The 26,733-nt window shown below is 49.0% G+C and overlaps 1 protein-coding gene and 1 long non-coding RNA gene across 2 annotated transcripts in view; one reads left to right on the forward strand and one right to left on the reverse strand.

Moving 5' to 3' along the window:
- NPHS1 (NPHS1 adhesion molecule, nephrin) overlaps positions 1–26,229 on the forward strand; it is a 47,450-nt gene extending 21,221 nt beyond the window's left edge. The window contains exons 17-30 of the mRNA XM_075606141.1: positions 5,776–5,916; positions 7,620–7,741; positions 9,675–9,840; positions 10,438–10,594; positions 10,813–10,964; positions 12,342–12,453; positions 14,256–14,437; positions 14,950–15,006; positions 17,081–17,203; positions 17,901–17,925; positions 18,431–18,545; positions 21,049–21,163; positions 25,487–25,593; positions 26,007–26,229. Of these exons, the coding sequence (XP_075462256.1) occupies positions 5,776–5,916; positions 7,620–7,741; positions 9,675–9,840; positions 10,438–10,594; positions 10,813–10,964; positions 12,342–12,453; positions 14,256–14,437; positions 14,950–15,006; positions 17,081–17,203; positions 17,901–17,925; positions 18,431–18,545; positions 21,049–21,163; positions 25,487–25,593; positions 26,007–26,138 (1,706 nt within the window). The 3' untranslated portion in view covers positions 26,139–26,229. The remainder of the gene's footprint in view (positions 1–5,775; positions 5,917–7,619; positions 7,742–9,674; positions 9,841–10,437; positions 10,595–10,812; positions 10,965–12,341; positions 12,454–14,255; positions 14,438–14,949; positions 15,007–17,080; positions 17,204–17,900; positions 17,926–18,430; positions 18,546–21,048; positions 21,164–25,486; positions 25,594–26,006) is intronic.
- On the reverse strand, positions 5,728–11,932 carry LOC142497801 (uncharacterized). Its single transcript, XR_012802323.1, has 3 exons — positions 11,758–11,932; positions 7,592–7,706; positions 5,728–5,863 (listed from the first exon to the last, which is right to left on the reverse strand). It is a non-coding gene; the product is annotated as an uncharacterized LOC142497801 (long non-coding RNA).
- Positions 26,230–26,733: the final 504 nt, after the last annotated feature.

A 26,733-nucleotide genomic window follows, 5' to 3' on the forward strand; every position in this document is an offset into this window, starting at 1 on the left:
GGTGAAATGGAAAAAAAGAGCTAGACCTTTTTATAGCATTGCTGGGCTCAAGAGCTTACAATCTAGTTTGGGAACCTCAGGCACAAGTGACTTGACCTAGATCAATGGAAAATGGCATTGCATCTCTGACCAAGTTTTTCCACTTCAAGGACAGGGACATTACCACTGGGCTAATTCTTTGTCTGACCCGTTTCTCGGCAAAACAAAGAATATTAGTTAAAGCTTTTGTTTGTAACGACTTTGTGTCCCAAAAGGCCAGAGGTTTTGGAAGACGGCATATTTGTTGGCATCTACTTTATTTAAAAAAAAAAATGTAAATTACAGAGGTGCAAGGAGTTTGTTCCAATGCTTCGGGGTCATTTGCAAGGTCAACAAACTCATACTTTTACTTCATGCGAAACATTGCGGAACGCGTGGACATTATGTCCACCGCTGCAAAGAAATCGGCTGCATGTTCGTGCATCTTGGGATATTCCGGAGGTTTACTCGCTGGGTGAGATATTTGCGTTTGTTGATTTGTTTGGCAAACTTCTCCGCAAGCCACAAATACACCAAGTTCAAGGCGAGCGTGTAAATGTGCAAATCTTTGACGCGTGTAAAATAAATGATAGATGAGATTGTTGGGAACAAAACTAAAATAAAATAAAGGAGGGTTTGTGTGGTTATATGTGCTGTAGGAGCCCGACGCCTTTAAATGAAAGAAATCACACAATTACATGTATATTTCCACGGGTACTAAATGGAGGGTTTTAGTTTTTTATCTCATTTCTTTTGTGATGACATTATGGGCTTTATTCTATAGTATAGTGCCTGAAGCTTCCGGACCTTTTCAGGTGAAAATTCCTGTTGTAGCTAATGGGAATTTGTGGCCGAAAACAGCCCAGGCCGCCACTTTGGGCCATGTAGAATGACACCCAGGAAGCCAATGTATCAAGGCAAAAGTGGGGCAATTCTGGGGCAAAATTATTGCTAGTGCCGGAAAAGAGAGACCACCCACTCAGCCAAGAAGTGTCTAATGTTAGGGGTGCACTAGGGTTAGGGTAGACAATAAACAAACAGAATTGGGGATCACTGCAAAAGACACTGCAACCCCCCAAAACCCCTTGCGGTGCACTCTCCTACATTAATAGTAGTCAGACTGACATGATGACCGTGCGACCAGTGTTTAGGACTAAATGGTCCTTATGGCAGAACCCATGAACGAACCCCTTGTAAACAGTCTTGAGAAGTTAATGAGTTAAAATACTTTATTATATATAATCGTTAAAAATTGGGGTATACTGGCACACAAATGACAAAGACACTGTACATATATTGAACACAAATTCAGAGCTAGATATCCCCCTGATAGTGTATGTGAGAGTCCACTTGAATTATGGGTTGTGATCTAAATTCATACATATAATGCTTGTTTGCACCTTGTACCCAAAAAGATTTTTGTGTCAATACCTATTGTTTATGGATTAAGCTCATGTATAACACCTTCAATGTGATGCAATCGCGTCTCCCGATGTATGTTTCGCCATTATGCTTTTTCAAGGGAGGTGCCAGACACATATGTGGTGAATATTTTGTCCTTTTTTATGCCTTTTTAAAGCATGGTTTGGTATACCTTCTTTCAACAAATCTAGCTGTCATGTCTGACGCTTGTTTATCAAATTCAGCGACCGTAGTACGGCTTCTGCGAAACCGCAGAAACTGACCAACTGGAATATTGAGTACCTGGTGTTGCGGGTGATGTGTATCTGCTCGAAGAAGGTTATTTGTGGAGGTACACCATTCAAATATCTCCCATTTCTTCTTTTTGAAAAAAGCTTTTAATTTTTGGTATTATATACTGTGTACTCATTTAGGCTGCATACCACGTCATTGGTGTGTGGTAGGGGACCCTTTAAAAATCGCCAGACCTGTGGATATAAAAGAGGGCAGTGCAGTTCTCTCTATCACCTACCACCTTGAGAAAGCGCCAGCCCTGTATGCGCGAAACGTACGTCGGACATGACGTCATCGCGTTGACGTCGTGTAGGAGGAGCATGGGTGAGATCGTTCCTGTTCATTTCTGATGGGATAGCTAGAGCAGCGGTACAGCAGTGTTAAAGCGGGGGTGTTTGATGTGTGTCTGCCGAGCAGGTATCTAACCTCTAGCCCATAGCGTATGGTATACACTCTGACACGCTGTGTGTGTACCTGGAGACATTGGGGACACGGTTTAGCACCGAAGAGGGAGGTATGAGGCATACTGTGCTGTACTTCATTGCGGTGCACTTGTAAGCAGTCTTGATGATTGCTTCCTATTGAGAGAGGGCATGCAATGGTTATTCATTCTGTGTTGCATGCACAAGTGCTCCACCTCGAGATAATACTACCTCCTCTGTTAACCCTGTGTTGTATGCATCACATTCACTACGAGAAATATCCATAGGAGATACAACAACTATTTATATATTGCTATATGTGATACGCCGCTCTGCACCTTTAGCCGTCTATAATATTATCTGCTATCTGCCTGGGTTTGACTCAAGACAATTACTGTTATTTCTATGTTCAGGACATTTGGTTAAGGGATTTATTATATTATACTGAAATTATTTACAGATATCCCTGGACCTCACTCACCTGTTAAGTGTTTTAATTGTTTTTATGATAATTAGAGTTAGTGTTACTGCGTCAAATATATGATATTTGAATAAAGTGTTTATTATTTTTTTTATTTTTATTAAAATAGTGGTAACAGTCCTCCCACAGTGTTGGGAGCGGTTACTTAATGGTACCCCATGCAGCCGACCTTACTATATTGCTAGTGGGTATTTGTACCCGGATTTAATATATTGTTTCAGCTCTTGCTGTGCAGTGAATGGGGATCTTCTTGGGAAGCAATTCTTGTTTCCCTTCTGTGTCTTGTTTATCATTACTATCCCCTTGCACCAGCTGAAATTGAATAGTTATTTACCTAATATTTTAGTACTAGCTGATATACCCGGCGTTGCCCAGGCATGGAAGGGCAGGGGGCATGGAGTGGAAGGGCGGGGGGGGGGGGCAAGGGGCGTGGAAGGGCGGGGAGGGCAAAGGGCAGGGGGGCAAAGGGCACGGAGGGGCGAAGGGGCGGGGGGGCCAAAGGGCACGGAGGGGCGGGGGGGCCAAAGGGCAGGGAGGGGCGGGGGGGCCAAAGGGCAGGGAGGGGTGGAGGGGCCAAAGGGCAGGGAGGGGCGGGGGGGTCTATGGGCAGGGAGGGGTGGGGGGGCTAAGGGCAAGAGGGCAGGGGGACAGGGAGGGCAGGGGGGCAAGAGGGCAGGGGGACAGGGAGGGCAGGGGGGCAAGAGGGGAGGGAGGGGGGCAAAGGGCATGGGGGGCAAGAGGGCAGGGAGGGAGGGGGGCAAAGGGCAGGGGGGGCAAGAGGGCAGGGAGGGGGGCAAGAGGGCAGGGAGGGAGGGGGGCAAGAGGCCAAAGAGCAGGGAGGGAGGGGGGCAAGAGGCCAAAGGGCAGGGAGGGGTGGGGAGGCTAAAGGGCAGGGAGGGGCGGGGGGGCCAAAGGGCAGGGAGGGGCGGGGGGGCCAAAGGGCAGGGAGGGGTGGGGGGGGCAAAGGGCAGGGAGGGGCTGGGGGGCTAAGGGCAGGGAGGGGCGGGGAGGGCTAAGGGGAGGGAGGGGCTGGGGGGCTAAGGGCAGGGAGGGGCGGGGGGGGCTAAGGGCAGGGAGGGGCAAGCGTTCAGGGAGGGAGGGGGGCAAGAGGGCAGGGGAGGCAAGAGGGCAGGGAGGGAGGGGGGCAGAGGGGGGCAAAGGGCAGGGGGGGCAAGAGGGCAGGGGGGGTAAGAGAGCAGGGAGGGAGGGGGCAAAAGGCAGGGAGGGGGGCAAGAGGGCAGGGAGGGAGGGGGGCAAGAGGCCAAAGGGCAGGGAGGGAGGGGGGCAAGAGGCCAAAGAGCAGGGAGGGAGGGGGGCAAGAGGCCAAAGGGCAGGGAGGGGTGGGGAGGCTAAAGGGCAGGGAGGGGCGGGGGGGCCAAAGGGCAGGGAGGGGCGGGGGGGCCAAAGGGCAGGGAGGGGTGGGGGGGGCAAAGGGCAGGGAGGGGCTGGGGGGCTAAGGGCAGGGAGGGGCGGGGAGGGCTAAGGGGAGGGAGGGGCTGGGGGGCTAAGGGCAGGGAGGGGCGGGGGGGGCTAAGGGCAGGGAGGGGCAAGCGTTCAGGGAGGGAGGGGGGCAAGAGGGCAGGGGAGGCAAGAGGGCAGGGAGGGAGGGGGGCAGAGGGGGGCAAGAGGGCAGGGGGGGGCAAGAGAGCAGGGAGGGAGGGGGCAAAAGGCAGGGAGGGGGGCAAGAGGGCAGGGAGGGAGGGGGGCAAGAGGCCAAAGGGCAGGGGGGCAGGGGGCAAAGGGGAAAAGGGCAGGGGGAGGGAGGGCAGGGGGCAAAGGGCAGGGGGAGGGAGGGCAGGGGGAAAAGGGCAGTGGGAGGGAGGGCAGGGGGCAAAGGGCAGGGGAGGGAGGGCAGGGGGCAAGGGCAGGGGGAGGGAGGGCAGGGGGCAAAGGGCAGGGGGAGGAAGGGCAGGGGGCAAAGGGCAGGGGGAGGTAGGGCAGGGGGCAAGGGCAGGGGGAGGGAGGGCAGGGGGAAAAGGGCAGGGGGAGGGAGGGCAGGGGGAAAAGGGCAGGGGGAGGGAGGGCAGGGGGCAAAGGTCAGGGGGCAAAGGTCAGGGGGCAAAGGGCATTGTGAGGGAGGGCAGGGGGGCAGAGGGCATTGGGAGGGAGGGAAGGGGGGGCAAAGGGCATTGGGAGGGAGGGCAGGGGGGCAAAGGGCAGGGGGAGGGAGGGCAAAGGGCAGGGAGGGTAGAGGGGGCAAGGGGCAGGGGGGGTAGTCAGGGACGCATCAAATAAGCCATTCCCCTGCGTGTACTCACCTTGCACACGGCCGCGCTCCTCCTCTTCCTCCGGGTACCGGCCGCGCTCCTCCTCCACCTCGGGCTCCTCCGCGGAGAGGCTGAGACGCTCCGGTGAGGAGGTGCTGTGCCTCTCATGGGGAGAGGCGGAGACAGCCGGAGGAGAGGCGGAGAGAGCCGGAGGAGCGGCCAGTGTGAGGGGAGAGCCGCGTGCTCTGTGTGTGTGGGGGGGGGGGGGAGCGCCGGGTGCTCTGTGTGTGTGTGGGGGGGGGGTGAGCAGGGGGGGGTGAGCGGGGGGGGGGGTGAGCGCTGGGTGAGGGAGTGGCCTATGGGTGGGGAGGTGAGAGTCCCCCGCTGTGTCCCGGGCGCTCGCTCCGCTCCCCCGCTGACTGTAGCGGAGCCGGGGGGGGGGGGGGGGGAGGAAAAAGTGCGGGAAAGCGGGGGAGACCCGGGGAGAGGAGGAGGTGCGCGCGATGAGCGCCGCGGTGTGTGTGTGTGTGTGTTGGCCTGTCACTCTGCCTCAGGCCAATGAGAGGTGTGCGGGGGCGGGCAGGCCAAGGGAGCAATCTCATTGGCCTGGCCCAAGGTCCAATGAGATTGCAGCTAGGGACACAGGGAGGGACACAGGGAGACACATACAGACACGGACACATAGGACACTTTCAGAAATATATAGTAGATGTGGTGAGCAGTATCTCAATTGGTTATATATATGCTTTCAAGTGTATTCTGTTTCTGTGTTTTTTTGCCCCAGTTTTGCAGTCGGAGAGTTTAGTACATTTCCACCTTTGTATCTGCTGGTGAATTGTCCTTTTTTTCTTTGTTCCTTTGTGGCATCATTAGACAAGAGAAGGAACTGATGGATATAACACAGGTGCCAGTCTTACACGTTAGTGATATTTTCCGTCTCTCTCGTTGGCAGTGGGCGCATATCGACATCATCTGCGAGAGGCCGGGGCGCTGGAGATCTGGAATGTGAGCCGTGCCGACTCTGGGGAGTATGGTGTGACCTGTGAGAACACAGAGGGGAAGAACAGCACTGTTATAAGGCTGGACGTGCAGTGTAAGACATGCAACCACAACACGCTGTGTGTCCTGTCAGCAGTCATGCAACCATAACACGCTATGTGTCCTGTCAGCAGACATGCAACCACAACACGCAATGTGTCCTATCAGACATGCAACCATAACACGCAATCTGTCCTGTCAGCAGACATGCAACCACAACACGCAATGTGTACTGTCAGCAGACATGCAACAACAACACGCAGTGTACTGTCAGCAGACATGCAACAACACGCAATGTGTCCTGTCAGCAGACATGCAACAACAACACGCAATCTGTACTGTCAGCAGACATGCAACAACAACACGCAATCTGTACTGTCAGCAGACATGCAACCACAACTCGCAATGTGTACTGTCAGCAGACATGCAACAATAACACGCAGTGTACTGTCAGCAGACATGCAACAACACGCAATGTGTCCTGTCAGCAGACATGCAACCACAACACGCAATGTGTCCTGTCAGTAGACATGCAACCATAACTCGCAATGTGTCCTGTCAGCAGACATGCAACAACACACAATGTGTCCTGTCAGCAAACATGCAACCACAACATACACAATGTGTCCTGTCAGCAGACATGCAACCACAACACGCAATGTGTCCTGTCAGCAGACATGCAACCACAACACGAATGTGTCCTGTCAGCAGACATGCAACAACACCCAATGTGTCCTGTCAGCAAACATGCAACCACAAGACGCAGTTTACTGTCAGCAGACATGCAACAACAACATGCAATGTGTCCTGTCAGCAGACATGCAACCACAACACACAATGTGTCCTGTCAGCAGACATGCAACCACAACACGCAATGTGTCCTGTCAGCAGACATGCAACCACAACACGCAATGTGTCCTGTCAGCAGACATGCAACAACACGCAATGTGTCCTGTCAGCAGACATGCAACCATAACACGCAATGTGTCCTGTCAGCAGACATGCAACAACAACACGCAATGTGTCCTGTCAGCAGACATGCAACCACAACACGCAATGTGTCCTGTCAGCAGACATGCAACCACAACACGCAATGTGTCCTGTCAGCAGACATGCAACCACAACACGCAATGTGTCCTGTCAGCAGACATGCAACCACAACACGCAATGTGTCCTGTCAGCAGACATGCAACCACAACACGCAATGTCCTGTCAGCAGACATGCAACCACAACACGCAATGTGTCCTGTCAGCAGACATGCAACAACACGCAATGTGTCCTGTCAGCAAACATGCAACCACAAGACGCAGTGTACTGTCAGCAGACATGCAACCACATCACGCAATGTGTCCTGTCAGCAGACATGCAACACCACGCAATGTGTCCTGTCAGCAGACATGCAACCACAACACGCAATGTGTCCTGTCAGCAGACATGCAACCACAACAGCAGACATGCAACCACAACACACAATGTGTCCTGTCAGCAGACATGCAACAACACGCAATGTGTCCTGTCAGCAAACATGCAACCACAAGACGCAGTGTACTGTCAGCAGACATGCAACCACATCACGCAATGTGTCCTGTCAGCAGACATGCAACCACAACACGCAATGTGTCCTGTCAGCAGACATGCAACCACAACACGCAATGTGTCCTGTCAGCAGACATGCAACCACAACACGCAATGTGTCCTGTCAGCAGACATGCAACCCCGGAGCACTAACCCGGAGTAACCTGCTCTCTCCCTCTCAGACTCTCCTTCCATTCGCAGTCTTGGGGACCCCACAGAGGTGGATCTGGGGGGGACAGCGGAGATGGTGTGCACGGTCGATGCCAATCCTGCGACGGACACTATGTTTCAGTGGAGATGGCTGGTTGGAATCCCCAGAATACTGTTCTTCCTTTGCCTGTTTCCCTCTTATTTTCCCGTGTCCCCCTCTTTCCACGTCCCGCCTCATTGTGTCTGTATTACTGCACAAACTCCCACAGTAACAGACGTTGCCTTTGATGCTTAATACTCCGTTGATGATGGGGAGAAGCCAGATAACTCGAGTTAAAAATAACCAAAGGTCTATTAAGTTGCACAGTGGAAAGACGTCTCTAACTCCCTGAATTCAATGTCCTGACGTATCCAGGGTTATCGCACCCGCGTTACTGTGGGATATTCTGTGATATTCTGCATTATCTCTGCCTTTGAATCCTAAGGAAAATCTGAGACATTCGGCGTTAGAGTGAAATAATCTGCTACGTCGGGAATCCGAAGCGAATGATACACCGATAACAATGCGTCGGCTTCTATTCGCTAGGACGTTAACACCGATAACAATGCGTCGGCTTCTATTCGCTAGGACGTTAACTCAATATGCTGTGAAGCCGCTTCCCAATGTGGGAGAGTGTTTTGCTCCCATTCATTGGAGGTATACTGAGCTCTCTTCCAGCTCTAGGAAGCCACGTGGCTGCAGATTAAATAAGGGCCACGTGAGCAGAAGTTGATGCCTCATTAACTGCGTGACATCCACTTCTTACTGCATTTACCAACATCTCCCAGCGGCAAAACGGGGGCAAAAACTATTGAACCAGATTCATCAAAGACTCCCAACTGCAAACTGGGTCAAAACTGGAGCAAACAAACTGCGCCATATTTATCAACTAATAAGTAGAAATAGGCAAATCTTTTCTGCGAATTTGGATCCGCAGCGGATCGGCCGGTTCCCCTGGTCTGCAAATCAGTGGGAAAAAGGGTGTGTGTGCTGAGCACGCGCATTTTAAGTGAAACGTCTTTGTCTTTTGTCACACAAATTGTATTTGTGATTGTGTTTTGATTTTTAAGTAAAAACATCACAATTTCAGTGACAAAACACGTGCACGGCACTAATATATTTATATTAACTGTGAATTCCACGTGACTGCATATGTGTGTGTGTAACTGCGTGTGTGTTGTGTGACTGCCTGTGTGTGTGACTTTGTGACTGTGTGTCAGCACCGGGATCTCGGGGGACGCGGCTCTCTCCCTGCCCGGTGTTACCGGCTCCTCCTCTCCCCTTCGGTCAGTATCGCACATGCGCAGAGGCCCGGAAGAGTGGAGAGCAACAATGTACTTGGTGGACGAGGGCAGTACTGCGCAAGCTCCTCTTCTGTGCATGCGTAACAGACGCATGTGCGTGACAGACGCATGCGCGCGCCCATTAGCAGCGTGACGTCACTTTTGTTACGTTTTCTCGTTACAAGACAATGCATTTTTTCCCATGAAGGCGATTTACGTTTGGCGGATTTTTAAATTATTATCACCAATACACTCCGCGGATTCTGCCGCCCGCGGACGGATTTGCAGTATCCAATCCGCGGATTCAGCAAACCGTTGGCGGAGATCTTAAGTATTCGCCAATGGATTGCTAAATCCACGGATTGGATTCTACTAATCCATCCACGGGGGGGATCCAACGGCGGATCTTGAGGAATCCGTGAGGATTGAAACCGCCCAAATCCATCTGCGGATTTGACACCGCGAAACAGATTTTTGGGGGTAACATCATCTCTAATAATAAGGTCCCATAGGAAACAATGACATTTTCTGCTTTGATAAATGTGGCACTGTTTTTTTGCTGCAGTCTTAGCCCACTTTTTAACACGTGACCCTACAAGTGCTTTCTATGGGACTTTTTTCTTTAATAATTGTAGTTGCTTTTTTAATAAAATCTGCTTTTGCAATTGGGACACATTAGTAACTAGACCCCTGCGTTCTTTACATTAGGTTTAGAAATAAGTGACCTGAGAATGATTCTTCTCACTAAGCCTTTCCTCCCACAGGGTGATGAGGAGCGGGACCTGTCAGGTCTGGAGCGTCTGTCCACTGGCCTCACCGGACGTCTGGTTATCCGAGAAGCCAAGAGATCGGACGCTGGACGCTACGAGTGCGCAGTGGATAATGGGATCCCTCCACCTGTTAAAGCCGATGCTCGTCTCATTGTGCGATGTACGTAAGAGAAACGGTAGAAGCACCACAAAGATTCCGACAAATCTATACTTGTGCAGACCCAACAGTGTGATGTTGATGCCACTGAGGAAGCGCATTTGAGGGTGTGAAACGCGCTGGTCCTGATCTCTATGGATTAAAATGTCAAGTTTTAAAGGAACGCTTATTGTTTCTTTGGCATGGTGAGACGCTGATTGGGATATTCAGACCCAACAGTGTTACAACCCCCCAGTGATGTGTGGATGAAAAGTCCAGAGTATATAGATAATAGCACATTAATCATCAAATTAGTGACAAATCACAGACACCATTTATGGATATAAATCAAGCACAAGTTTAGGTAGATCTCTACATAGGGGCATTTGGAGGCGGTGGGAATTCTGAAGAGGAAGCAGTTGTTGTAGTTTTGTAATGGTGGGTGGGGGAGGGGGGATTTTGTTGTAGGAGAGTCGAGCAAAGCATTGGATCCTCATTGAGGTGTTTTTGTTTTGGTAGACACATTAACTCCTGTAGTTATTTCTCATAGTGCAGGCCCATGAGGCCCCTCGGTGACTGGTGGGTGTTACTAACAATACCCGCTCATTCTCTTATTGCCAGTTAAACCAGAAATACAGAAGGGGGTGCACCTGAGCAAGGTAGCAGTGCCTGGAGATGGGAAGAGCGCTGCAGGCCTGGTTTGTAAGGCCGAGGGGATCCCAAGCGTGGCGTTTAGCTGGGCTAAGAACGGAGTTTCTCTGGATCCCAAAAACCCCAGGTGACTCCCTATGCAACTCTTATTACGACTCCTATTTCCACTGCAAAATATTCAATTTTCCATCTCTCCCTCAAACCTTGCTGCACTCTCTTGTAGGGTGATCCTACCTTTCTTTCTATCCACTCTGGGACTCTCACCTGCTACTTGACCCTGTGTCTTTCACACTCTCTCAAATTCAGCCCTTTGCCTCACGCTCCCTCTCCCTGGCGGTCTCTTAGGTACTCGGCGAAGACACTGCACGAGGTCTCGGTTCACACCAGCACTTTAATCATCGCTAACGTGAGCGCGGTACAGGATTACGCGCTCTTCACGTGCACTGCGGCCAACGCTCTGGGCGTCGACAGCTTCTCCATTCAGCTCGTCAGCACCAGTAAGGTCTCCGGCGGACTCCCATTCTCTTACTGTGGCTCACATGAGTGAGTGACTGAAGTGTGATGGCACTAGGGCAGGGGCAGGGGCAAAGGGCTGACCAACCTTTGTCTCAGACGTGCCTATAAATGGGCACACATTTTTTGGCAGGCCACTGTCCTACTGCCCTCCTCCTGCTTGCCCACTCAATCCCACTCCCCCGTCTAAGAAGTTAACCTTGGAGGGCTGCAGCTGGGGCCCTGTGGGTAGATGCGGAAATAGGGGTGGCCTGAGAGGGCACCGCGGCTGAGGAGATATGCCTGTGCGCCGAGCCGCTGAAGAAGGTGGCAGGAGATGTAAGTCTCCTGGCTTGCGGTCGGAGGGACCGACAGATGGCAGAAGGAAGAAACCGGTGAAGATCCTGCCCCCCGGAGCAGCCGATACCCCGAGTATCATCACGCGGGTCATTCCAATCGTGTGGGTTGGCCACATCTGCACTAGGGGATTCATAGTAATACTAATCTTTCATTTACAACGTTTTCTCCCTGCACCCCATGTCTGCTCTCCTCCCCTGCCCATGCCTCCCCCCCCTACTCGGCTCTGGCGTCAAATGACGTTGTGGGGTCATATGATATCATCGCTGAAGACCAGGTAGGAGAAGTTACAGAGGTCCCGCACGGTCCCCCAGCATTTCATTTGAATGAATTGGGGGAGAGCGTGGGACCTCTGTAACCGCAACCCCCCCCCCCTCCCTGGAAAATCTCACCCCCCATTTTGCGCACCCCTGGTCTAAACGATGCTAAACCTCAACTCACCTTCACTTCAGTGGGATTTAAAAGGGAAATCACAGGTACCGGGAAATTAAACATCACGCCAGTCTAATCAACTTTCTTGGAAAGGTTTGACTTTTCAATGCTGTTAAAAACATGCTTTCTGTTTGTCTGGCCGACTGAAATCAAGCAGAGAAGCTATTTATTTGTATCTGTTTGACTAATGGATGGCTTCATAATGAATATGTAAACAATGGACAGAACAAAGACAACAAAATACATTAGATACAGATTGTGAGACCCTCACAAGCAGATGTGTAGCAGGAAAGGGTCAGAAGTAAAATAACATGAAAAATATATGTTTTAAAAAAAATTAATTATACATTTGTGTATATTAAAAACATGTAAAACATGTCACCATCGTTCGTTCACTTTCATCTTAGGATGGACTGTCCCTTTTAAATATGTTATCAAATGTAATCAGACTTATGTCTGCAAGAATGAATGCATCGCCCTCAGTGAGTGCAATGCCAGTATGCTGCAGGCAAGCCATTAGTGGTGCAGTGTTTCCTGTGCCCGTGTGGCTCCCCTTCACTCCCTACCTCTCTCTTTATTCTGCTACCTCTCAGGCCGCCCAGACCCCCCATCCGGTGTGAAAGTGCTCAGCTCCACACACAACTCGGTGACCCTGGGATGGAGCGCTGGGTTTGATGGGGGAGAGGAGCAGAAATTCCGGGTCAGGTGAGAGCAGCAGGAACATGACAAGCCCTAGAAATACTAAACGAGTGTTTTCCTGCAGGGTTAAATCAAAAGTAATGTGCTGGAAATCCTCTGGGGGGGCAATGATTCCAGCAAGGAATGGCTTTTGGTCCCACCTACTGTAAAAGGGAACCTCAGGAGCTGAGTACTGTATGTAACAACTTCGAGACATGTCCACATCTCTAGATGCGAGAAAGGCAGAAGGAAGAGAGACAGAACGAGAGGCTGAGGGTGACGGTGACTTTTTTTGCATTGCGCTTTATTGTACTACGTATGTTCTCACATGTAAGCGCTTAGCAGAAAGCATGGTAAAATCTCTCCGGCACAACACCCCAATGAAGTAAGGTTGAAAAGGTTCACCACCACTGGCCTATGGTTTTGCTGGGGTCTCTTACACAGGTAGCTAGAATCAGGGCAGGTTCCTGGTCATTCTTCTTCTAGACACATTCCATGGCAGAGGGTTTAGCGAGGTAGTTCCACAAGAACTGTCAGCATTGCTATTTTCCCCATACATATCCTTGCCCGGTGGGTGGCTGATATTTCCTGCTCAGGAGTAGCTGGGGGTTGATCTTTCATTTTTTAATAGAATATTTTGTTATATATCTTGTACTTGTTTGCAAATCCATCTTGCCAAGTACAAGCAGATTGTAGCATGGTGGTTATACCCACCTTCTGTAGCTGTATTAATGCCGACCTTCTGTAGCACGATGGTAATGCCCACCTTCTGTAGCAGTATTAATGCCCACCTTCTGTAGCACGGTGGTAATGCCCACCTTCTGTAGCAGTATTAATGCCCACCTTCTGTAGCAGTATTAATGCCCACCTTCTGTAGCATTATGGTAATTCCCACTGTGAAAGCTGAAAAATATTTCAACACAGGTTCAGAAATAACGAGTGAGTTTATTCATACTTACAAGTGCGCACAGGGAGAGAAGCTTACAGGAGCTCTCTAGCAAGGTTACATCTGCAGAGAGTATTTATACACCAAGGTAAACAACTACGCCCCTTATATGAGGTGACTTATACGTCATGGACAATATCTAAAAACTAGAGAAAAACAACCAAAAATCCTTAGGCAGGCATTTATCTAGTACAACAACAAAGTATGTCAGGGTACATCAATACGACAACAACAAAGTGAGTCAGGGTACATCTTATCGCTATACTTCTGTGCAACAATAGAATACGTCTTATTCTTATTTGTATCAGTATAGTACTGGGCATTGAGCCATAAGCACAGAATGAAATCTACTGTCTGCGAAACTCATCCTTTCAAACAAACAAACACATTCTTTCCACAGAACTGGTCATGACAGAGAAAATAGATGACAGACAGAGACAAACAAAATGGCTGCTTAGATCCTAGTGCCCCCTCATTGAGACCCCCCATATCACACTTTCAAACCACTTTCTGTAGCATGGTGGTAATGCCCACATTCTGTAGCAGTATTAATGCCCACCTTCTGTAGCAGTATTAATGCCCACATTCTGTAGAATGATGGTAATGCCCACCTTCTGTAGCACAATTGTAATGCCCACCTTCTGCAGCACTGTGGTAATGCCCACCTTCTGCAGCACTTTGATAATGCCCACCTTCTGCAGCATGGTGGTAATGCCCACCTTCTGTAGTATGGTGGTAATGTCCACCTTCTGTAGTACAGCAGTAATGCCCACCTTCTGTATCATTGTATTAATGCCTGCCTTCTGAGCTAATCTTTGCAATGGTGTGTGGACCCCACAACCGGAGAAGTGAACATGACACTTAAAGTCTGGATGTGTTTCAGGTACCGGTGGCATGATGCCGGCAGCTTCATGTACGTGGATGTATTCCCGCCCCAAGCGACAGTGTTCACCATCACAGGGCTGAAAACCGGCACCACCTATAACTTCTCAGTGAATGCCATCAACGCGCTGGGGGACAGTGACTACGCTGACCGGGGAGCTGTGATCAGCGTCACCACTCAAGGTTCCATGCTAGGGGTTAACGTGATACTGTAACGTTCTACCAATGGTCATGATCAGCCACAGTATGTTGGCTCCACATTAGATTGTTAGAACATTCTTCTTCTCTCCTTTGACACCATTGCTGCTTTGGAGGCCCACTGGTGGGGAAAGGGTTATGGCTTCATCTCTCTACACTGTCTTCCATTTCATCTATTGTTGTCTGTGATGTAGGATCCTCCAAGGACCATCTTCTCTATGCCATAATGGTGTCCACAAGGTCTTCTTTAGTCTAGTTCTTCCTCCCCTAGTTCTTATGGCACTGGAGGTTTAATGAGCAATGAGTAAATCTTTCCCCATGAGTGTTCGTCAGGGAATAATTCCCACCCGTCTAATTAAACGCATGGACATAGTGCTTACCTATAATACATGCCAAGAACATGCCAAGCATAAGATATACACACATTAGCACCACTAAGGCACAACCATGTGAGGGGTTCACATCCAAGGTATGTGTGTGATATTCTCTTTCCTCAGAAAGAGAAGAGTCTGAGCTTCCCGACACGAAGGAGACTCCAGGTGTACTCGAGCCAGGTGAGAGAGACAGGAAAGGGGGGGGGGGTGATCAGAGCTGGGGTACAGGGTCAGTGTAAGAGGTGAGTGATATTGGAGGAAATTATAGTCAGAATGAGTGATATTGGGGGATATTATAGTCAGAATGAGTGATATTGGGGGATATATAGTTATGTTATATGAGTGATATTAGAGATTATAGTTATCATAAATTATATTGGGGGTTATAGAGTTATATTATAGGAGTGATATATAAAGTTATAACTATATACCCCATTTATTATAACTATATAACCCATAATATCACTCATACAACATGACTAGATGTATGTGTGTCTTTATTTATATAGGGCCATTAGTGTACATAGCGCTTCACAGTAGTAATACACGTGACAATCATATAAATAACAAATAATACAAATAATAGATCATGGGAAGAAGCGCTTCACACATAAAAGTAACATTTAGGAACATTAGGCCCTGCTCCGAAGAGCTTACAATCTAATTGGTAGTTGGGGAAGAACGTACAGAGACAGTAGGAGGGCGTTCTGGTGTGTCTGCAAGGGGCCAAGCTTTATGTATCATGTGTCTAGTATTATCCACGGTGCTACTCATATGCTTCGATGCTTAGATAACGCCTAATATAATTTATTATATTATATGAGTCATATTATGTGTTATATAGTTATAATAAATACTATTGGGTGTTATATATGTAGCCCTGGTTCCCATCGAACACAGGCCACTACTGTGTGCTGTATAACCTGTAGGCTCACAGGGCCTAAGCCTCTGCCACGGAGAGCCTGGGGTGCTCACAGTACGGATAACTTGGTGCAGCGCCTCCACCTGCGACAGCTTCCGCCCTAGGGGAAAGTGGGTCTTCGCAGGAACTTATGTACATGAACACACACACAGCGATATACCTTAACCAATATGCTTTACTTATAGCAACCATCAGTTTAGTCAACAGGTGTCCCTCCCTAGAGGAGACACTACTACCAGCATCCTGCCGAACGCTCACTCTCCCTCTCCCTTCACCGGGTGATCCCACCCCATGTCCAGCTCCCTCTTGGAATACGTTCCCCCACCCTTTTGTGAGTCAGTGGATGTATAATTGTGTGACTGCGCAGCCACCGTGTCCCGGAGTGAATAATGGTACCGTTGGTGCACTTGACGTTTACCTGCCTGGCACTCCTCAACCCGGTTCTGCAACTATCTTCACAAAGGATCGGCGTGGGCGTAGATGACGTCACCCGTGGGTGTCCGGGGCGATCCCACCCAGACACGCTGCGACTTAGTAGCGGGGCCTGATCCCAGGCCTCCCGTGGATATAGAACTGTCCCGGTAGTGATCGTGTCACAGTAAGGGGGTCCGGAACCTGACTATGGTCAGTCCCTAGCTCAGCTACACACAACTGGGGCTCAGGGCCTAACTGGGCCTGGGGCATGCGGCCTAGGTAGGGGCGGACTGCCTCCCTACACCGGAGCTCCTTCTTCCGACAGCTAGCTCTGACTCATCGTGCGCCCACCACTTCATTTTCCTCCCTCTACGCGTACCTGATTGGTTCTGGCGCATCACGGGAGACCGCGGGGGCTGCTGGGACCCGTAGTCCCCTAACTCCCCTCCTCTCCGAGCTCTCCTCCTTTGCGGGCTTTGTTACCCTGCTCTGCGCATACGCAACCTCCTGCCGGACCAAGTCTGCGCCGGCGCCAACCTAAACATAGCGGCTCCCTCTACGCGGAACCTCCGTTATCGGAGCGTTCCCTAGGTGCAACATCTCCCACCCCACAACAACAATTGGGGGAGAAAACGGGGTCCCGGCTACATATAGTTATATTATATGAGTTGTATTAGGGATTATATAGTTATAATGAGTGCTCAGTAAATATGGGCCTTTCTGCGCTGAGTGTACAAATTTTGTATAAAACTCTTCAAAAACCTGATCTACAGTATAAAGCTTACAGGTTTATTTTTTTACATTTTTATCCAACACAGTGCCACAACATTTTTTAAGGCCCTTTGACCATTGGTTATATAGTCAGAGTGGAATTGTTTAATGATGTAACATGCCTCTGGCTTGTGTTTCCTTACCCAGACTCCTTTGCATGGCCACCATACATCTTGGCTGCTGTGGGTGCAGGAGGAGCCATCCTTCTCATATCCAATGCAGCTTTTATTGGCTGCCTGGTGAAGCGACACAGAGTCAGGACCCAAGGGGGTAAATACTAAATGCTGACCAAATACCGTATTCACATGGTATTTTCTGTGGTTATAGCTCACACCTCTATACCACCTCTGTGTGGCCCTAAGCACCAATAGTAGATTGTGAGCTGGGTTTAATTGTGCATGTATGTACTATACTATGTAAAGCACCATGGATATAATTATTAAAGTCACCTTGCTGCAAAACGGGGTCAAAAGCAGGACAACATACAGCCCCAGAATTATCTAAGAATTCCCATTCAAAGTAATTGGAGTTATTCCTTTGATAATACTTTGCACTGATTTTACACCTGGGAGACTTTAGCACACAGCACCATCAGGTCGGTCAGAGCTATATGAAACTATAGTGCTATTAATGTGGGGAGCTGATACTTTCATGGGGCGATGCTGGTCTGGGGGGTGGGGGGGGGGGTTTGTACTATTTATCTCACATCTTAGTTGTTTCCCTAATTAATGTCTGCACGTGACACTAATGTATGTATGTATGTCCTTATTTATATAGCGCCATTAATGTACATAGCGCGTCACAGCAGTAATATACGGGACAATCATATAAATAACAAATAATACAAATAACACATAATGGGAATAAGCGCTTCAGACATAAAAATAACATTTAGGAAAACAAGCCCCTACCCCGAAGAGCTTACAATCTGTCCCTCTCCTGTCTCCAATCTCTGTCTCTCTCACAGGAGATGCTGTAAAGAAGGAGGAAAGGTGAGGTTAGGAGGGGTGTCAGAACCCCTCATTTCCCTTCTGTTTTTCTCTCTTCCGGTCCTTGTTCCTTCATTTTCTCCACGTTGCTCCTCATCTCTGTCTATATTTTCATGGCTGTCTCTCATTTTATATACTCCTTCATTTGTGGCCAGTTCTCCCTCTGTTGCTTCTTGTCTGTGTCTTCTGGTTTGTTTGACTGCCGCAGGTGGCTCAGTCAGTCCCTGCTTCAGCACAGGTGGCCCAATCAGAGGCTCTACTAAGCCTCTGAGTCACCTGTGCTGAAGCTGGAATATCATGAAAACCTGATTTGTTGGGGGGTCTTGAGGACTGGAGTTGAGCCCCCCTGCTGTACCCAACTGTCTCTCTCTTGACGCTCTCTTGACGCTCTCTTTCCTATCTGCCTCTTTCTCCTGTGTCTTGGGTATCTCTCCGTGACTGCCTCTCCCACCCTGGCACTGTCGCTTTATTACTGCCTCTATCTCTCTCCTCTGCCTGGCTGTCTCAGCACACCACACGGCGGCGCTCTCAATGAGTATGGGGACGGAGAGCTAATCAACACACGGGCAATAAAGACACTACTCATAGACAGTGGCTCTGAAGCCAGCTCCAGCGTTTACCAGGTGAGATGTGCAGAGATAGAGGGGAGAAGAGGAGGCTACAGCTGGATTCCAGCTCCTCCTGTCCTGAGCAGCAATAAGCAAGAGACACCTCTGGGGTTTCCTTCCTTAGAACCACTAACCCTGGCCACTAAAATCTATTCTGCCTTCTTCACTTGAGCATATGTTGCAGAAAAAACAGAGTTTATTGTGGAATCTCAATGCACTGCAACCTCATTCTTATCAAGGTATCAAAATACTGTGGGTTGTTTTGCCCCATTGGGTCTGTGAGCTATGCCGGGAGTAATTATATTGTGCGATGCAAAGAAGTAGTGGATGAATCAGATGACACTCAGGTTACAATAGGTGTGATCCTTTTTTGCATCATGTTAATTAATTTATTTACTTATAAAACGTTTTACCAGGAAGTAATGCATTCAGAATTACCTCTCGTTTTCAAGTATGTCCTGGGCACAGAGTTATGATGACAATTACATGGTTACAAATACATAGTTACATTAGGTGAACAGGGTTATGCATTATGTATAAAGACATTGCATGAACAGGTTAACATATTTTAGGCGTATTACACAGTTACAGACCAGATTCAAATTTGAGATAAAAACATTTGATAAATAAATAAAGTAATGCAGCTGTTTATTTAATTTTAATAACATATTATTGAAGAAGGGGTCTCCGGACATGACCCGCATTTATTTCAGGTCCGGAGACCCCCTTATCTCGAGATACAGGCCCGGTATGGGGTGCCGGGTTCTCCTGCATTGCTTAATTCTCCTGCGTCACATGACCGGGACATTTAAAATTGCAGGAGATACTGCCACACCCTATGGAGGCCTGTGCCTCGCGAAGCAGGAGGTCCCCAGACCTGAAATTAATGTGGTTCAGCTCCGGAGACCCCCTGCTTCAATACCATGTCATTAAAATCAAAATAAAAACAGGGCGATCGCCTGTAAGAGCTGCGCAGGGAGATACAGCTCTCTCTGTGCAGGGAGATACAGCTCTCTCTGTGCAGGGAGAGCGCCTGTAAGAACTGTGCAGGGATATCGCCTGTAAGAGCTGTGCAGGGAGATGCAGCTCTCTCTGTGCAGGGATATCGCCTGTAAGAGCTGTGCAGGGAGATGCAGCTCTCTCTGTGCAGGGAGATCGCCTGTAAGAGCTGTGCAGGGAGATGCAGCTCTCTCTGTGCAGGGAGATCGCCTGTAAGAGCTGTGCAGGGAGATGCAGCTCTCTTACAGACTGCAGTTAGAAACTCGATCGATATGGCATTTTTGTGCCAAACGGTATCTGGCTTGCGATAAATCTTTCTGAATACCGTTTTTACACCAATGTCATGCCGATCGGTAGGAATATGCCAACCCAATCAATATGGGCAGTGCCAGTTACTTTGTGTCTTTTCCACACGGCATCCCTGAAATGGTAGAGCGCAATAAGGTTGGTTGTAACCCATGGAAGGTGGGACCCCGCACGCTTATTCTGCGTAGTGGAGAATGGGTATCCCAGGGCTTTAAGAACTCTGTTTGGAAATAATCAAGTGCAGAATCGGGGTCAGGTACCAAGTCGATTCTGTACTAAGGGCAGTTAGTAAGATCAGCCAGAAATGTCTGTGGCTTAAAGTTTCTAAATGTTCTAGTGAGGAGAACTTTAGGGCTTGATTGGGGTGGTCTGATTTTCCTTACACAGTACACTATTGCAGGGTCACTGAAAATGTCAGGTAGGATGCCAGAGGATTTGATTCTGTTGGGTCTAGAGGATAGAATCCAGTCTAGCAAGGAATGGTTGTGAGATTGTAGGTTTGTCCGTGTGGGTTATGAAATTATTTGGGTTAGGTTTAGTGACTTGAGTTGAGTCTGGATTTTTGTTGTTTTTAGGGTCAAGCCAATTGAGGTTGACATCCCCAAGAACTAACAGCTTACACTTCCCATTCAGAGAGGAAATTGAGCCAAGAAACTAAGTGATATCAGTCAGGGACCATAGTGGGGCTGTAGGGGGGGGGGGGGAGGAGGGCAGTAGATGCCAGCAATAAGAATGGGCTTAGAGAAGGGAAGGCAAATTAAACCAACTAGGATTTAAAAAAAGGGTGAGCCTGGGGGCAATTTAGCAGAGCAAATTTAGAGGCGTTTTCAATATAAAATAACACCCCTCCTCCTCTCTTTGACCTATCTCTCCTATAAATGGAGTATCCCTGAATGGCGATAGTTTAATCGAGCGTTTTAGGAGTTAGCCATGCTTCGATGAGTACGATGGCTTTGGGTTTATGCATAAGGCACCATGCCCTTAGTTCATCCAGCTTGGGCAGCAGGCTACGGATATTTATATGGGTGACAGATAGTTATTTTTGGAATTCGAAAGGGCTATTCTCAGAGGTATAGGAGTTGAAAGGGGAGGGCCTGGGGTTACGTTCAATATCTAATGCTACAGAGAGTAACGGTATAAATAAAAACGTGAGTACTTTGGGTAATCTACCTACCTTGATACTTCGCTAACTTTGCGCCTCTCTCTCCCTCAGGACAGTGCCTCAGAGTCGGGGCTGTATTATTACCCTGCCAGAGATTACAGACCCTCTCTTTCCCCTCACTATGAGACTGTAGAGAGAGCGGACACAGGCACCCAGAGCTGGGGAGGTAAGTCTTGGTGGCTGTTTGATTCAGGACCCGACTTTGTGAGATCTTGGAGCCAGTGATTGCTTTCTTCTGAAACCACGGGGTGATTGAGTATATTGTGAGCTCTCCGTGTGGACACTGGCAAGCTCACAGTGCACTTTACATAGTAGAGGCGACACTCCTACAGATAACGTGCTCTGTGGACTGGGGGTGATGACCCTGAGAGATGCATCTGACTGTCACTTTGTGAAGGTATTTTGCTCCTTGCTCCATGCTTAGCGAGAACAAAAGGCTGTTCCTCAATGAGGACAGCCATAGAGCGGGCGACCGCGTGACCGATGGAGCGCAAAGGCGCGGCCGTTTTTTCGAGGGACAAAATGATTTGATTTTGTCACACGACAGCCGGGTCACGTGAGCGGTTCAGCCAATGAGGGCGAACCACTCACGTGACGCCACAGGCACGCCTCTGGCCTGCCTCACTGTCGCGTCTCCTCCCCTGTGGCCTCAGATCGCCTATGAAGCAGGCGTGCATGATGCCATGCGCTCTGTTCCGTGCCTGCTGTATTCAAGGCCTAAGTTGTGATTTTGGGGAGTTTTTTAAATATCCGTTTTTTACATGCATATTACAATGGTGTGCGCGTGCGTGTGTGTATATATATGTATGTATGTATGTATGTATGTACAATATATATATATATATATATATACACACACACACACACACACACACACACACACACACACACACACACACACACACACACACACACACACACACACACACACACACACACACACACACACACACACACACACACTGAAGCTGGGTGCACACAAGAAAGGAACTATACTCATACACAGTGTTCGACAAACCTATACATTTGCACGCCCCGGGCGAGTGGATTTAACATCGTGGCGAGCTCCTATTGGCCCAAGCAACACACGTGTGGTACTAGGTGGCGAGATTTTTTTGTTCGGCGAGTAGATTTTTGGGTGATTTGTCGACCACTGCTCATACAAATAGTAATAGATACTTATCCGAAATCCAGGTACTGGCAGATAGACAGGGAACACCGACCAGTCTGTAAGATACTATAAATAAAAGGATAGAGTCCGCAGCACTCTCAAAATGAAAAGTTGTTTAATCCACGATATACATCAGGCAGTCACAGAAACTGTACGTTTCTGACCACAAGGTCTCTTCTCTTGTATGTATTTATGTGTATATATATATACACACATATATACATACATACATACATACATACATACATACATACATACATACATACATACATACATACATACATGTTATTGGATTCAAGATTTCCAACGAATCTGCATCGAATGTCAGACATTGAGCAGTTTTTTTTTAATTTGAGGCAGTTACAAGGGGGGGGGGGGGGAAAGTATTTTGCTGTGTGATTTATTAAAGATATTTTATCAGGAAAGATACATTGGACCAGGAGCACTCAACGCCTGTTCTCTCCCCCCCCCGCCCCCTCCCAACAGGTCAGGTTTTCAGGATATCCCAGCTTCAGCACAGCTGGCTCAATCAGAGGCGCAGTCTTCAACTAAGCTACTGATTGAGCCACCTGTGCTGAAGCAGGAATATCCTGAAAACCTGACTTCCTGGGGAGGGCATGAGGACTGGAGTCGAGCCTCACTGCATTAGGCTATACTTGTTTTTCAAGGTAGATCACTGAGGCTGGAATCAAACACATAAGCTTGTGCATTAAAGGCCAAGCGCGTTATCTATTGGTACCAAGCGCGTTACCTATTGGTACCAAGCGCGTTACCTATTGGTACCAAGTGCTTTACTTTTTGGTACCAAGCGCGTTACCTATTGGTACCAAGCGCGTTACCTATTGGTACCAAGCGCGTTATCTATTGGTACCAAGCGCGTTACCTATTGGTACCAAGCGCGTTATCTATTGGTACCAAGCACGTTACCTATTGGTACCAAGCGCGTTACCTATTGGTACCAAGCGCGTTACCTATTGGTGCCAAGCGCGTTACCTTTTGGTACCAAGCGCGTTACCTATTGGTACCAAGCGCGTTACCTATTGGTACCAAGCGCGTTACCTATTGGTACCAAGCGCGTTACCTATTGGTACCAAGTGCTTTACTTTTTGGTACCAAGCGCGTTACCTATTGGTACCAAGCGCGTTACCTATTGGTACCAAGCGCGTTACCTATTGGTACCAAGCGCGTTACCTATTGGTACCAAGCGCGTTACCTATTGGTACCAAGCGCGTTACCTATTGGTACCAAGCGCGTTACCTATTGGTACCAAGCGCGTTACCTATTGGTACCAAGCGCGTTACCTATTGGTACCAAGCGCGTTACCTATTGGTACCAAGCGCGTTACCTATTGGTACCAAGCGCGTTACCTATTGGTACCAAGCGCGTTACCTATTGGTACCAAGCGCGTTATCTATTGGTACCAAGCGCGTTACCTATTGGTACCAAGCGCGTTATCTATTGGTACCAAGCGCGTTACCTATTGGTACCAAGCGCGTTACCTATTGGTACCAAGCGCGTTACCTATTGGTGCCAAGCGCGTTACCTTTTGGTACCAAGCGCGTTACCTATTGGTACCAAGCGCGTTACCTATTGGTACCAAGCGCGTTACCTATTGCTACCAAGCGCGTTACCTATTGGTACCAAGCGCGTTACCTATTGGTACAAAGCGCGTTACCTATTGGTACCAAGCGCGTTACCTATTGGTACCAAGCGCGTTACCTATTGGTACCAAGCGCGTTACCTATTGGTACCAAGCGCGTTACCTATTGGTACCAAGCGCGTTACCTATTGCTACCAAGCGCGTTACCTATTGGTACCAAGCGCGTTACCTATTGGTACCAAGCGCGTTACCTATTGGTACCAAGCGCGTTACCTATTGGTACCAAGCGCGTTACCTATTGGTACCAAGCGCGTTACCTATTGGTACCAAGCGCGTTACCTATTGGTACTAAGCGCGTTACCTATTGGTACCAAGCGCGTTACCTATTGGTACCAAGCGCGTTATCTATTGGTACCAAGCGCGTTACCTATTGGTACCAAGCGCGTTACCTATTGGTACCAAGCGCGTTACCTATTGGTGCCAAGCGGGTTACCTTTTGGTACCAAGCGCGTTACCAATTGGTACCAAGCGCGTTACCTATTGCTACCAAGCGCGTTACCTATTGCTACCAAGCGCGTTACCTATTGGTACCAAGCGCGTTACCTATTGGTACTAAGCGCGTTACCTATTGGTACCAAGCGCGTTACCTATTGGTACTAAGCGCGTTACCTATTGGTACCAAGCGCGTTACCTATTGGTACCAAGCGCGTTACCTATTGGTACCAAGCGCGTTACCTATTGGTACCAAGCGCGTTACCTATTGGTACCAAGCGCGTTACCTATTGGTACCAAGCGCGTTACCTATTGGTACTAAGCGCGTTACCTATTGGTACCAAGCGCGTTACCTATTGGTACCAAGCGCGTTACCTATTGGTACCAAGCGCGTTACCTATTGGTACCAAGCGCGTTACCTATTGGTGCCAAGCGCGTTACCTTTTGGTACCAAGCGCGTTACCTATTGGTACCAAGCGCGTTACCTATTGGTACCAAGCGCGTTACCTATTGCTACCAAGCGCGTTACCTATTGGTACCAAGCGCGTTACCTATTGGTACCAAGCGCGTTACCTATTGCTACCAAGCGCGTTACCTATTGGTACCAAGCGCGTTACCTATTGGTACCAAGCGCGTTACCTATTGGTACCAAGCGCGTTACCTATTGGTACCAAGCGCGTTACCTATTGGTACCAAGCGCGTTACCTATTGGTACCAAGCGCGTTACCTATTGGTACCAAGCGCGTTACCTATTGGTACTAAGCGCGTTACCTATTGGTACCAAGCGCGTTACCTATTGGTACCAAGCGCGTTACCTATTGGTACCAAGCGCGTTACCTATTGGTACCAAGCGCGTTACCTATTGGTACCAAGCGCGTTACCTATTGGTACCAAGCGCGTTACCTATTGGTACCAAGCGCGTTACCTATTGGTACCAAGCGCGTTACCTATTGGTACCAAGCGCGTTACCTATTGGTACCAAGCGCGTTACCTATTGGTACCAAGCGCGTTACCTATTGGTACCAAGCGCATTATCTATTGGTACCAAGCGTGTTACCTATTGGTACCAAGCGCATTATCTATTGGTACCAAGCGTGTTACCTATTGGTACCAAGCGCATTATCTATTGGTACTGTACCAAGCTTCAAAGCTCTTTGAGGACCTTTGATGCCTGTGTTATTGTGACCTCATGACCTACACGTCTTATCTCGTCTCTCCTGTCCCAGAAGGTGGATTTGAAGAATGGTATGCAACCTCTGATGCGCATGAGTATGAGGAGGTAGGAGGGGATTACCCACAATCCTTTAGAGCCAACTGGCCGCGTGGAGCAATGGTGAGTCACATGACCTCGGCTCTTTCTCCCATTGGCAGAACACTATTCTTTAAAGCAGCAATCCCGCCTAAAATTACTAGTGATGTTTGTGCAGCATTCGAACCTGGAGGAAGGGGCACCCTCCTGAGCTGAAGCGGATCCTCTAGTTTTAGCTCCGGAGACCGCCCCGTTCTCAAGATACAGGTGTAGTTGCCAGGGTTTAAACATTTAAACAGTCCTCCAATTCAAAGCCACCATGTCACCCCCCAGAGAGACCCGCAAGATTTGGCAGCCATTTTGTCCTCGCTAAAGAGGAGGGAACTAGCTTGGTTCAGCTCCAGAGTAAAAAAAAGAGTTGGGCAGATGGGATTGCTGCTTTAACTAGCCAGGGGACTCACAGCCAATCACAACCTTTCCTCCTTGTACCTGCACAGGCCAATCAGGGCAGAGAGATGCAGTGGGGAGAACACCAGGATCCAGTCCGGATCTACAATGAGGCACATATGGGCCAGGCCCTGCCTACAACATATGAGACCCCGTACGAGGCACAGGGGCACCTGGTGTGAAGGGTGAAGATTCCTGCTCATTTTACAAGGCCGGACAATGTGCCCAACGCATTTCAATGGGACAAAAAGAGAGTGCTCAAAAAGTGACAGAAAGATGTATTAAATAAAAATGTTTTTAAAGTCTCTATAAAGATTGACACAATCTGCATTTCTGTGTTTGTATAACGGCAATATATATTATTATATATATATATATATATCTTAATATATAAAATCGAAAGGTTGGTACTAGCTGCGGTGAATCTGATTGGTCCTCATCCTCTGGCCAATCAGATTGGTGGCTCTATGACGTCACCCTGCTCTATGACGTCACCCAACTCTCTCTCTCTCTCCCTCTCCCCCCCCCCCCCCACTGGCTCCCGGACGGAGGGGAAGCGCGGCGCGGCCCTCCTGCCCCAGCCGCCAACGCTCACTTCCCTCCCCCCCCCAGTGGAGGGGACAGGCAGTGGGCAGGCAGCCTCCGGAAGGACCCCCTTCCTCCTACAAATGCCCCTGGTAAGATGGCGGCGCACAGCGGACAGGCAGGGGGTGGTATTCAGTCAGGAGAGGGGGGGGGGAGTTAGTCAGGAGAGAGGGGGGGAGTTAGTCAGAAGAG

This window comes from Ascaphus truei, chromosome 6 (genome assembly GCF_040206685.1).
Source record: "Ascaphus truei isolate aAscTru1 chromosome 6, aAscTru1.hap1, whole genome shotgun sequence".
Classification (NCBI taxonomy): domain Eukaryota; kingdom Metazoa; phylum Chordata; class Amphibia; order Anura; family Ascaphidae; genus Ascaphus; species Ascaphus truei.